This window comes from Pteropus medius, unplaced genomic scaffold (genome assembly GCF_902729225.1).
Source record: "Pteropus medius unplaced genomic scaffold, Ma_sr-lr_union100, whole genome shotgun sequence".
Taxonomy (NCBI): domain Eukaryota; kingdom Metazoa; phylum Chordata; class Mammalia; order Chiroptera; family Pteropodidae; genus Pteropus; species Pteropus medius.
The window spans coordinates 1,015,252-1,028,205 of record NW_024350921.1 but is presented as its reverse complement, the minus strand read 5'-3'; the positions used below and the strand labels follow the sequence as shown (position 1 = coordinate 1,028,205).

Below are 12,954 nucleotides of genomic sequence, written 5' to 3'. Positions count from 1 at the left end.
GCACAGACAACATTCATAATTGATGGTACAGTCAGAGCAATTTATCCTATGAAAAACCTACTACACATGAAGTCAATAACAATCAAAATAAGATGAAGAGTAATGTTTCTTTATTATGTTTCTTAATAAAACCATAGGATAAGAAATTCCAGGATTATGATATTTGTTACCTGTTAACGTTTCGTCTCTTCTCGTGAAATGTCTATAAAATAGAGCCAAGTCCACTCTATAAATAATACCCACAATCACTAGGCAGACGACTACCACCAAGATCAAAACAGCTATGATCATTCCTCTAGTGAAGATGTGGCCTGGGATATCAACCAGATCTTCTACAAAGAAAAAGAAAATGGAAATAATTAATCAAAGAAATTTTACCAGCATCTTCCACAATCATGTTATGATTGTCAGTTTTTACCATTAATGCTAACCCAGCTGTCTACCCAACACGTTCCACTCCCTTTTTAAAGAATGAAAATGAGCACAAGGATATTCGGAGACCTGAACCGAAAGCATTGTAACGTAGTTTATGCCTACCTATGGAAGTCATGGATCTGGGATTATAAAATGTGAGGGTGAGATATAGAGAGACCTAAACATAAATCTCAGCTATCGGGTTATGAACATAAATGGAGGTGTGTAGTTTCAAGAAAGCCAGCGAAGAACTTTGTGGAGTCCCAGTCTGTCTCTATCACTTATTTTGCGTCCTAGGAAATGTTGCTGATACCCTTAACGCTTAGTATCTTAATCTGTAATATGAAGCAAATAATTTCTCTTTCACTTATAGGGTTGCTTTTGGGGGGGAGAGATTAAATGAGATAGTGTGTACATAAGTAGTTAACATAGCATCTGTCATACAGCTCTGAGAATTTTAGTTGTTTTTTTTTATAAATGTGCTATTTGGGAAAATATTTCATTTTTAGATTGATTCAGTTTCTGCTCATTATGGAGAAGATAAGATGATACAGATGAATAAAAAGGGTAAAACAATTTCTAACAACCATTCCACAATGTGGTAACAGCCACTGCTGGTCTGCTTGTATATTTCTTTTTGGGTTTTCCTCTTTCGCTAAAAGTACTGACTTAATTGGGATCATATGGTAATCACTCTTTATTGCTTAACATTACATTACGAGCGTTTCACTAGGTCTTTAAAATTATAATTCATAATGCCCTAATATTTAGATTGATTGCAATTTTTCATAAATATACATAGTGCTGCAATGAACATATCCAGAAACCTTTATTATTATTTCTGATTATTTTCCTAGAGTAGATTGTAATGGTATGGGATTTCTAGGTCAAAAACCATAAACATGCATAAAGCTCTTGCCATCTTAGCACAATTTTTAGTAATGATCTTTTCAGTAAAATTAACCATTAGGCTATAAGTACACAATCATAGTTGCTTAATAAGTGAAATCTGAATAAAGCCACATCCTGGGGTTCCTGCATCTTTGAAAGGTCTGCCTATCCATGACTGTGCCACAAAAATACATGCTCCACACTGCCATGCACACTCCTCCAGGGACAATGGTGGAGGAAACCCTGTACCCCAGATGACATTATGAGCACAGCAGGAGAAATGATTAGGGTACCAACTTCTATAGCAGGGACAGGACAGTCACACACTGATCTAAGAGGCGGCTGACGGCCAGTAGTAATCAAAATTCAAGTAAGGTAATGAATCAAGCCAAAATAACAGATTTGAAAGCCTCTCCCTCACAAATGCATGGACCGAGGCATGTATATTCACACGAGGTGAGGGGACATCTATAATAATTCCTGTAGAAAGTAAAATCACAGAGTAAATTAATTTCAGAGTTAATCAGGTCTGAGTTTTGACATTTTTACTTGTTGTTTGACATGGGGTGACTTTGTTCTCCTATAAAAGCTTGTTGTAAAGATCAGGTTGAATAATGGTAAGAGCTTAGCACAGAGCCTATCACATAACAAACATGTAAAGAATGTTAGCTGTTATTATTAATGCATGTGATAGACTGATAGCCTTAGAACAGAAGTTCTAAGTGAATTGCCAATGGTGACCAGAATATCTAGAGAAAGGGGCTTCTGGCCTTAGGTCCTCTTCCCACGACTCCTTCTGTTTCTCACTAAAAACAAAACATAACAAACATGCTTATGCATTCTCGTTCTCTCTCTTTCTCTCTCTCTCTTTCGCTCTCCCTCCACACCCCCGCCCCCCATCTTAACCTTTTCTTACATATCCAGGGGTTGATGGCCCAGCTTAGGAATGAGTAGTGAAAGAGTAGTAACAACGGAAAGCATAGCTTTTTGGCCCCAGACACAGCCATTTCTAAGCAGCTACTGGGCCAATGGCTCTGGGTTGTATTGTTTGGTGGAGGATAGAGATGGATGATTCTGGAATGCTCCATCAGGTGGGCACTGAAAAATGTTAAGAGTCCACTGATCAGAGGCATAAACTGTCTACGTGCCAAGCTCAGGGCCTGGCCCAAGGAAGGGAGGCCTCAGTTAATCTTTATTGAATGACCACACCCAAGAGTCCCCTGTGCCCAGTGCCCAGCTAAGATAGGCTGGAGGCAGCAATTACTCCCGATATCATTGGCCTTGTCCTACACTGAGGGGCATACTTTCCTCTAGTTGTTTTGAGTGTGCTAAAGCTGTCCTACCTCCCCTGCAACCCTCCCCCACCACCATATCCATCCCCAAGTTCTTCCTGCCTCCCTGCTTGGGGCCCCTGGTTTCTACATAAAATTAAAATATGATTGAGGACAAAAGAATGAACTTTGTGTTGTCACTCTCTGCTTGAAATCAGGGCACAGGGAGTTCCTACACAGGCTGAGCAGCAGTTCTGCCACTGAACACCTGTGACACTGGTGAATCCTTTCACCTCTCAGGAGCTTGGTTCCTGATCTGTAAAATGAGAAATTGACGAATGATCTTTGAGGAGTTTCTCAGCAGCAACATTCCAAGTTTCCACAGACTTCCGAAAATAAAAGTTTCTCACACCTTTTTTCAACAAGATAAAGCTTCTGGTGTCTATGCCTTCCTTGCCGGCCACAGTGCAATTATATGAAAAATTTAGATTTTTTTCATTAATATTATCAATCCTCAATATTTTTGAAGCCTGCCATTTGCCTTCTGAAGTCCTGTAAAAGAGGAAAATAATTTAGCAATAGCCTTCGTTCATTGCCGGCAACATTATCCGGCATGTGCAACTACTCAGAGGCAGAAGCTCTGCTGACTCATCAAATCTTCCCTTTCTGGTGGGAACTCTTAAAGTGTGGCCACAACAAATCTCCCACCTTCTTGGAAGCATCAGGGCCATCAGACAAAGCCCTTCTGAACCATCTGGAGACAGTGCTGTGAACTGCCCAGAATCGAAACGCCTAGAAGGTAATGATGCTAAGTTGAAACTATGAGAAAATATTCTCTCTCTATTATTTCTCCCTGTTTCTCCTCTTCAACAACTCAGTGTTCTTTCCACAGTGGTCACCACCTACTGTGACAAGACCGAGAATTGTCCAGCACAGACATAGATTTGTATCAAGTTTGTCCATGCAGTCTTAAAGATCACTTTTATCTTGTTGAGTATTTAAAATAAATTGAAAAATGACACTATTTTCAGACACCTTCAAGCCCATGAGAAATACTGATTAAGTTGTTTAGTGACTGTCAGAAAACGACTTGAGACAACTGTTGGCAGCATGTTCTCTTCCTCTTCTTAGAAGATTTAAGTTGTCCTGTCATTGAATGTGAGGTAAGTACTTATGACATCTGCTTCCCCATCAGCGACAAATTCTGATGGCACCGGGTCATCCAAGAGTTCCAGGTGCAGTCACTCAGCTGGCACCCCTAGCAGCAGGTGTGTCTAGCACCTGGGACATGGTACCCATTGTAACCTCCAACTGTCTCAAATACATTTTAGAATATAATTCTGTACAGAAGTCACTAATACAGAAATATCAACTACTTAACATCACAAAAGGCCACCAAGGAGCCAAAACAGATGACATAGAAAGCTCTTGTATGCCCAACTGTGAAGAAAGACCTCCCCACTCAATTAGCTTAGCTTAAGATCCATTTTTAATAAGGTTGGTGTAAGTTGGTCTTCTATCCTTCCAGTAATTAACAAGAGAGCACCAGAAGGGGAAAATGCAGAAATGTAGACTTCTAGTGGGACTAGATGCTGAGGATAAGATACAATGGCCAGATGGATATGCAATTTGATTGAACCAAGCTTCACGGAGCAGTAGTCGCGTGCCTGCTTCTGGGTGAGCAGCCTGTAGATAAATGTCAGCAAGAACTGATAGCCACCAGCATGATGACAAAGAATTTTTTTTTTAAGTGTGAAAAATGAAAAAAACCTCAAAAGTACAGCTAGGGTGACAGAAATCTTAGGATCACTACTCACTAAACTTGAATGTATCAGTACACCAGTAATTACATAATGACCCAAAGTTGTTTGGAAACATTTAAGTGATTATAAGCTTAGCATTTTTTTTTTTAAATAAGTCTGACCCTTCTCTAATGGAAGAATATAGGCAATTTAAGTAATAACATACATGTCATTTGGAATTTTTTGCACCAACACTTCTTCCTTAATATTTATACCTTAAATATTAAGGTATTGCTTTGTTTGCTTTTCCTACCTATTCTTACTATGTTTCTAATTTCCACGAATAGACTCTGACAGGAAAATGCTGCAATAATTACAATAGCCAATGTCCACCCACAAATAGTGAATGTCACGGGGCAAGTGACTGGCAAATTTAATTAGTATTTTCATGAGACGTAACTTACATCTGACAATCTCTGGAGACCCTCCCTTACTTGATAAAATCTCTCCATGCTCACCTTTAAGAAGGATAATGGCTGCAGTGAATGTTCTAAGAAGAAACTACAAACTATCTCCAAAAGGGCAGGGGGCAGTATCTATGTCCGTGGATCTCTCACCCATTAAATTCCCAACGCACACATGAAACTGTTCTCAAACGACAATTCTTTCTTTGTGATTTTCAGTATTTCTCAAGTTCCTTATAATAAATTATTTTTAACAATCAGAACTAAAAGAAAGGCATGTGTGTAAGGGCAGGACGTAGATCCGGACAGGTAGCAGGAGACAGCCTGCCTTTGGTCTTGGCTGTACCCAGGTCCCGATAGGCACAGGTACTCTGGAGTCACTCTGCACTCCAGACTCCTAGCTAGTTTCACAGTGCCATGTGGGCAACACAGCTAGGGGCATCTACTGCACATAAAGGGCCCAAATTAACTCATGAATGCTGCACTCTCCCAACTTGGTCTTTTCTCTGGCATATTAGTGAAAATAAAGCACTTAATACAATTTTCAAAATCCAAAAACTGTGGCCTAAGTTACCACTCTTGTACCAGATGCTTGAGTAAAATCCCCAACCCCATCAGAACCTGACTGACCAAAAGCTAATTTTGCAAGGTGATAATGCCTCATTGACCTTCTTTCTATAGTTTAGATCTCAGCAATGGATCTCTGCATAACCCATCAACCTAGAGCATGGAATTGTAATTATAAAATACGTAAATTATAATTTACACTTATCCCAAACATCCTATTAGCTATTCAGGAGTCTGGAGTTTTTTTTATACCAGGTATGTACGATATAATATGATTTTTACATATCATGATATATATCATGTATCACATCTACATACTTAATTCTTCTTTCTTCCTCTTCATGCACGTTAGGATCTTTTCCATTTTTTTTCCAGACGTTCCAATAAAGCACATCCTTTTCATTCAACAAGGCAGAGCAGTTGAGCTGTACATCTTTCCCTAGGCAAAAGTTGACAACCAACGTTCTGATTTTAGAAACTCGGGTTTCCCAAAGTTTTGAAAGCAGCCAGAAGAAAAAGACACACCACAGTAGCAACAATGACTGAAGGCTACTTTTCCAACAGTAACTATGGAAACCAGCAAACAAGAGAAAGGCATCTTTAAAGTGCAGGGAGAAAAAAAAAAAAGTCGTCTTGAATTATTGAAACTACTGAATAAAAATGTTCTTAAAAACTGAAGGCAAATAAAGATATTTCCAGGTAAACAATACTTGAAAGAATTTATTGCCAGTATAACTGAACTTCAAGAAATACCAAAGGACAATTTTCAGATTCATCCCAGATGAAAGCAAGGAAATACATGAACAAATAAGTAGCATAAGAAAGGAGAAATATTTGGGTAAATATAAAAAATTTTTGGTAGTGCGAAATGGTAATAATGCCAATCTCTTGTAAATGTTAGAACACATTCAGGAGGGAAATATATAAAATAATAGCACGACATGAGGTAAAAGGATAAGTGAAACTGTTACAAGGTCCTCACATGTTTATGAGGTTGTAAATGTACTAACATGTACATTTGCCTTATTGTATTAAAACAAGAAGACATATGGCAATCTCTAGGAGAACTGCTAATGAAGGATACAGAAAGGAACAGCTAAATGGAAAACAAGTCAGATTAGATAAAATTTAAAAAATACTTTGTGAATTCTAAAGGAAAGGAGAAATAATAAGAACAAATGAGATAACTGGAAAACAGGTGGCAAGACAAGAGGCTTTGACCAGCTCTATCAGTAATTCATCAAATGCCAGTGGACTAACCAGTATACAGATTGGATTTCAAAAAAGATCCAAAGAGATGCAGTTTATGTCAGAGACATTTTATGTGACAAGAGAAAAAAAAAAACATTAAAAGTCAAAGAATGTAAAAAGGTAAAACACGCCATTCTAAGCAGTTGGTGTGCCTATCTAATATCAGAGAGAGCAAGCATTGAGCGAAGAAGTATAATGACAGATAAAGAGGGGAATTTCATGGTGACAAAGCATCAGTCCGTTCAACAGGCACCAAGTTATGTGTGCCCATAGATAACCTCAACTTAGGAAAAGAAAAAATGGACAGAACTAAGACGTACAGACAAATTGATTATCATGATTGGAGATATTAACAACTGTCTCGGCAATAGAGAGAGAAGACACACAAAAGATTAGTAAGGATATGGATGATCTGAGCGATACCATTAACCAACTTCACCTAATTGACATTTATAGAGTAATAGAACCAAAACCTGCAGCATGCACATATGTTTCAAATGCATTTGGAACATTCATCAGCATACACCATATTCTGGCCCTTATGCAAATTACTACAAATTTCAAAACATTGAAATACTATAGCGTATAATATTGGACCCAAATGGAACTGACCTGGACATTGATAACAGAAAAGTGACTGAAAAATCCTCCAAATATTTGGACATTTTGAGAAACACAAATAATCCATAGATGAAAGAAGAAATCACAAGAGAAATTCTTTAAAATGTTTTGAACTGAATAGTGATGAAAATACGTCATACTAATACTTGTGGGAAATGGTTAGGTGGTGATTAAAATAAAAGGAAATTCAGAGCTTAAAATGCACATACTTGCAAGAAAGGATAATTGAAATTAATTCTCTAACTCTCCATGTTGACAAATGGAAAATGAGGCACAAATTAAGCCCAAAATGTTGCTGGCAAAGTATTCAAACTACATTGGGCCATACATGTCATAGAAACAACTGGGACTGGCTGTGGTCAAAAGGTGTGGGCTTTGGGAACAATCAACAGACGCTTGAATCCCACGTCTGCCACTATCCAGTGCTTTAACCTTAGAAAAGTTACTTAACATTTCTGAGCTTCAGTCATTTAATTCATAAAATGGGAATAATACTCACGAGAGTTTAATTCAGTAACATTTCAATCACCTCACAAAACCTGGCTTAGTACATGTGAATTTCCTCTTTTCCTTCCTTTTCTTTTTGCAAGATATTTATTAATTGGACATATTGATTCATCAAGACCTATCTAGACAATTCCTACAGTCAATTCAGTCCATTGATTCAAAGTAAAACCATGAATCAAATATTAAACCACACAACAAATTTTAATAATTTATTCAGAGTATTCTCACTGAGTTTCCAAATTTAAAAATGACCACAAACAGGGAGATTAAAACCCTAATCTACAAATTACAGGCAGTTCCATGATTTTTGGACCACACTGTTCATTTTGATCTGTCTACAAATAGCAACATTCAAACAATGACAGGCTTGCTCTGCTTTTGTAATGTTTTTCACTAAATATTGAGTATGTTATACATACAGTATTGATCAACAATGAATCATATTTAGCTTTGAAAGGGTCCATTATGCACACATTCATAAATGCAGAATATATGTATGTCAAAACATACCTAATTCCACTCTAATGTGGTTAAGCTGTGGTCCAAGAAGAACTGGAATTATATAACTGTGATCTAAAAGTGAAAATAAAAGAAAAGAAAAATGTGTTAGAGCTTCTCTAAGACAACTTTTTTGTAATATTCCATGTAACAAAGATTCTATTAGTCATCTCTCCACATTCACTTTAGTTGTATTTTCAGTAAATAATGGTTGCAGCTAATATTGTTTATTGTTCACTTTCCATCAACTTTAAAGCTCACATAGCTGGGGAAAGCACACTGAATTTGATTTTCTCTCAATTCATATCTGTAGTTCCACTCACTGAAACTAAAAGCCAGAGGAAGACGCTCATCCAGGGAGACAACCACACTTGCAGGACTTAGAAGATGTAAGGTCCCTGGTAGGTGCCTTCCTGCTCTTCCTTTATTCCTTCTCTCTGCCCTCCTCAATTCTTCAGAGTGCAAGGTCGAAGACTCAGGTTGGGCAGGCAAGCACTTAGTCTCAGGTGCCCGCCCTCCCAATGCAGGACACTGAGAAAAGTATGCCCTGGATGCCTCGCTTGCCTCACTTGCCTCACCCTCGTTCTGGCCCTGCTGGGGTGTCCACACTTGCAGGCTCAGTTCCACTTCTGTTCCTCAGTGACTTCTGACCCCCAACTGGAGCCGTATAAATATTATCCACCTCTGCCCCCATCTGGTAATGCTTAGGAAGTAAATAACGCCCCCAGCAGCCTTCCACTGAATGCTATGATTCAACCTCAGGAGGCTAATAACTGCCTCATAGCTGGGGAAAGGAACAGTGATAGGAACAGTTGCCACACAGTCAAGTTTTTGTTGCTCCTATTATCCGCACTGGCAACTTTCTTCATGACCTGGACCCTCCCTGCTAGTCCATCCGGTGTTTTGGGGCATTTACAAGTAATGTCCAGAGCAGCCCTCGTGGGGCTTCCCGGCACTCAGCAAACAGAAAGCCTGAGTGCGAGGACCAAGGGGGACTCAGGAGCTTTCCCGCAGCACCCACACCAAAGCTCTCTCAGAAGGCGAGGTGCTGCAGCATGAAGAGCAGAGAAGGGAGTGGAGGATTGTGTGGGCAAGAACTGGAGAATGAAACTAGGACAGTGAAACCCCAGATTGAGTCAGGCTGAGTTCCTCTGAGATTCAGACTCTCTGAGCAAACCTGGAATTCACGTGGGCAGATAGGAGGATTTGGAATGGCTCCAGGGTAAGAACTGACTCTCAGGTCTGAGAATGTGAAAGAATATAAGTGGATTCAAGCACAAAGGAGCAGGAGCTGGTTTTGTGTAGTGAGGATAATTACTACTGATTATCTTCTTCGGGAACCATCTACTATCATTGAGAACCCAGAGCAGTAAAACTGGTGTAAAGTGAAGGGTATAGTGCTATTTAAGGTAACAGAAGGAAGAAAACTGCTCACTGTATGCCCCTGGAATGCCTAGACTCCTAGAAAGCTAATATCAGAATCGAAACAGCACAGAGATTGTCAGCAGTGGGAGGGGCGATCACCAGACTGGCCAGAGCACGAGATGAAGAAAATACAATGCCAGGTGGGAATCAAGAGGATTGTGACTTAAGGTTTTGTGCTTACCATGTGGTAGCTGAGAGATCTACATCTGTGACCACAGGGGAAGTGTAATAAAGGCACAGCACTGTCTTTAGCATAGGCCATGACACCTCCTGACTGTCAACTTCAACTCTAAGCTCTATGTTCTAGAAGAATGATGGCAAACTTCACCAAATCCAAAGGAAAATGGCCAGGGTGGCCATTTGCTGCTAAAGCAAATGAGCCCTAGTAACTGTGAGCCCACGATGTTGTTGGATGAGTCATCGCAGGGGTTTTAGTTTCCCGGATGACAGAAAAGAACGCAGAGGGTAGATTAGCCATTATCTTCAAACACTCGATGCAGCCGTTGTTTTAAAAAGGGACCAGACTTACAATCTGCAGAGCTACTGAAGGCAAACAGAAACCGATCAGGGAACTACACAAAGGCATCTTGGACTCAATGGGAAAAATGACTCTTAACAGTCAAATATTATTGGTAATTTCCATGGTAGTTCCCAAGAAGGGACCATATGAACTGCTACTGGCTGCGCCATATGGTTAGCCTCGCTGGGTGAGGTTTGATCAAATTACCCCTAATGTCTCCATCACTCTAAAATTCAGGCTCCAGTTTTTCATTATATATAGTCTGGGCTCATGATAAAACAGACGAATAATCATCACCCCTCTCCATCACCACATATGTGCTCCCTACATCCTCTTATCAGAGCACCCGGTCCCCAGCATGTCCACCTGCTGACCATCACATTCAACCTGGAAGACCCAGCTCAAACAGAGCCTCCTGCATCTTCCTCTTCTGTACTCCGTCCACCCCCTCAACACCACACAGGTGACTCCAGTTTCCTACCCAGTTAACTCGAACAACACGGGTTTGGACTGTACAGGTTCACTTGTAAGCGGATTTTTTTTCAATAAATACTATAAATGTATTTCCTCTTCCTTATAATTTTCTTAATAATGTTTTCTTTTCACAAGTTTACTTTATTGAAGGAATACAATATATAATACATATCATATATAAAATATGTGTCAACTGACTACATTATCGGTAAGGTATCTGGTCAAAGTAGACTATTAATAGTTAAGTTTTGGAGGAGTCAAAAGTTATACGCAGATTTTTTTACTGCATGGGGGGCCCTGCATCATTCAAGGGTCAACTGTACTATGGCACCTCTATGTGGCTTGTCACCTCTCCTGACTATAGTCGAATTCTTTGAGAATAATAATAACTCACTTAATTTCATATTTTCCTACTCCCCTTCCCTCCCAATGCTCAGTAGTTTACTGAAACATGGAGACATCCTCAATAAATTTTATTGAACGAAAGCATATGCTTAACAACAAAAGACCCCACAATTTATTCAAATGTCAAGTATGTGAGCTGACTCATGGGAGGTTCGTTCACCTTTATGAACTTTCAATCACTACTCCAAAAAAAAGCTTTCGATGTGGTGGATGATGCCAAAATGGTTTTGAACTAGTGATGTGGTCACGACTCCAACCAAGTTGCTTTAGAAGAAAGAAAATGTTCTGCTTTATTAAGATGCATTTGTTTCTTCCCGATTCTAAAATTTCACTTACCTCCAACTATTGTTACATTGACAGTTTTGGTGACGATAAAGAGTTTTCCGTTGTGATAAAGGAAAAACATGCAGGTGTAATATCCCTGATCTTGAAACTCTGCATTCTTCTGTAAAAATGACTTTTTATTGTTCTCTATCTTTTCACAGTTCTGTTTTGAAAAAAGCAAGTTAAAACATTTTAACTAAAACCAGTATCATATTAAGTAATTCAAATTTTTAAACTTAAAAGATCTTTAGAGAAAAAGAGAAAACAAATGAAAACTAGCAATTTCTGAGCAAATGCCCAGTGATTCGGCACTGCCTCTACTGGAACAATTGTTTACTGATTTAGTTTCCTTGCTCTTCTCCCCTCAGGTACGCCGTGATCTGTAAACAGGTTGAGAATACTTAACTCTGCAGTCAACTGCCTAGCTAAAAACATCCTCAGTACATCTATTTTCTAAATTTAACTATCTGCATGTTGGAATTTCTTAAAACCCAATACGCTGAAACCTCAAATTTGTATGTGCCGTAAAACGTTTGCACATTTAACAGGAAGTGGAGTCAAGTGAACTCAGGGTTGACTCAGATGTTTTGAAAACATTTTGCATAAGAGCTCTCCTTGTAAAATCACAAGTAAACAGTGTTCAAGCAAAAGGGACAAACAAAAGTTTCTAGGAAATCATCAGAGCTTCAACTTATCCAAGATCTGTTCAAGTCACCTTCTCTCATAGCTCTTCAGCATTGTCCATGAGCCACATTTTTTAGGTTTGCTCTTCTACAGAAATAATATAATTTCCATTGTGTGTGTGCATGTATATTATGTATGCATGTGTGTACATTATATATGCATACATATAAGTGTAAATATGCATGTGTATATATAATACACATGTGAGTCTATATATAAATCTGTAGATATAATCTCTACAGTATTGCCTAAAAAAGCTCTTATAGCTCAACAAGTAAAAGGTACACCAACTGAAGAAAAAAGACATACAATCCACAAAAAAAGTAACACTAAATGCAAACTATAGATATATATAATGGTTACTTTATTAGCAAGTAAGGACATGCAGGGGGGAAAACCCTCCTAAGGGTTGCAGAAATTTTGCATGTCAGATTTTTGAACATCTAGAGTATTCTTTCCCAGTGTGGTGGCCGTGTGAGGAAAGAAGGTTTTAAAATGGCCTAGCTTCCCAGAGAGGAGTTTGATAACGTGGATCAAAAGTTGTGCTGATAGCTTCTGGTCCAATAATTCTACTCTCAGGGATTTGATTAGAGGATAAGTCCTCATATATACACCGCAGGACTTATGGGAATAATATTTATTCTGGCATTGTAAATAGCAGTGAAAAGTAGAAACTAACAAATGTCTAGTATCAGAAGGTTAGTCGGATACAAGTATATGTACACAGTGGAACCCACATTTGGAAGAATGTTTAAAGACGTAGGGGGATAATTCCAATATAATTTTTAGTGAGTAAAGTGGAAAAACACAAGCCGTTAAAAAATACTTTTTAAAAGTAGATGTTTACACAGAAAAAAAAAAACAAAGTCTCTGACTGGGGGGCTTATAAGTGATTT

At 38.8% G+C, this 12,954-nt stretch overlaps 1 protein-coding gene across 1 annotated transcript in view; it reads right to left on the bottom strand.

The window, feature by feature from the left end:
• IL18R1 (interleukin 18 receptor 1) overlaps positions 1–12,954 on the bottom strand; it is a 34,516-nt gene that overhangs the window by 8,699 nt on the left and 12,863 nt on the right. Inside the window, exons 5-9 of the mRNA XM_039840116.1 lie at positions 11,387–11,537; positions 8,239–8,301; positions 5,668–5,788; positions 2,989–3,128; positions 171–332 (exon numbers count right to left, since the gene is read on the bottom strand). Coding sequence (XP_039696050.1) covers positions 171–332; positions 2,989–3,128; positions 5,668–5,788; positions 8,239–8,301; positions 11,387–11,537 — 637 coding nt within the window. The remainder of the gene's footprint in view (positions 1–170; positions 333–2,988; positions 3,129–5,667; positions 5,789–8,238; positions 8,302–11,386; positions 11,538–12,954) is intronic.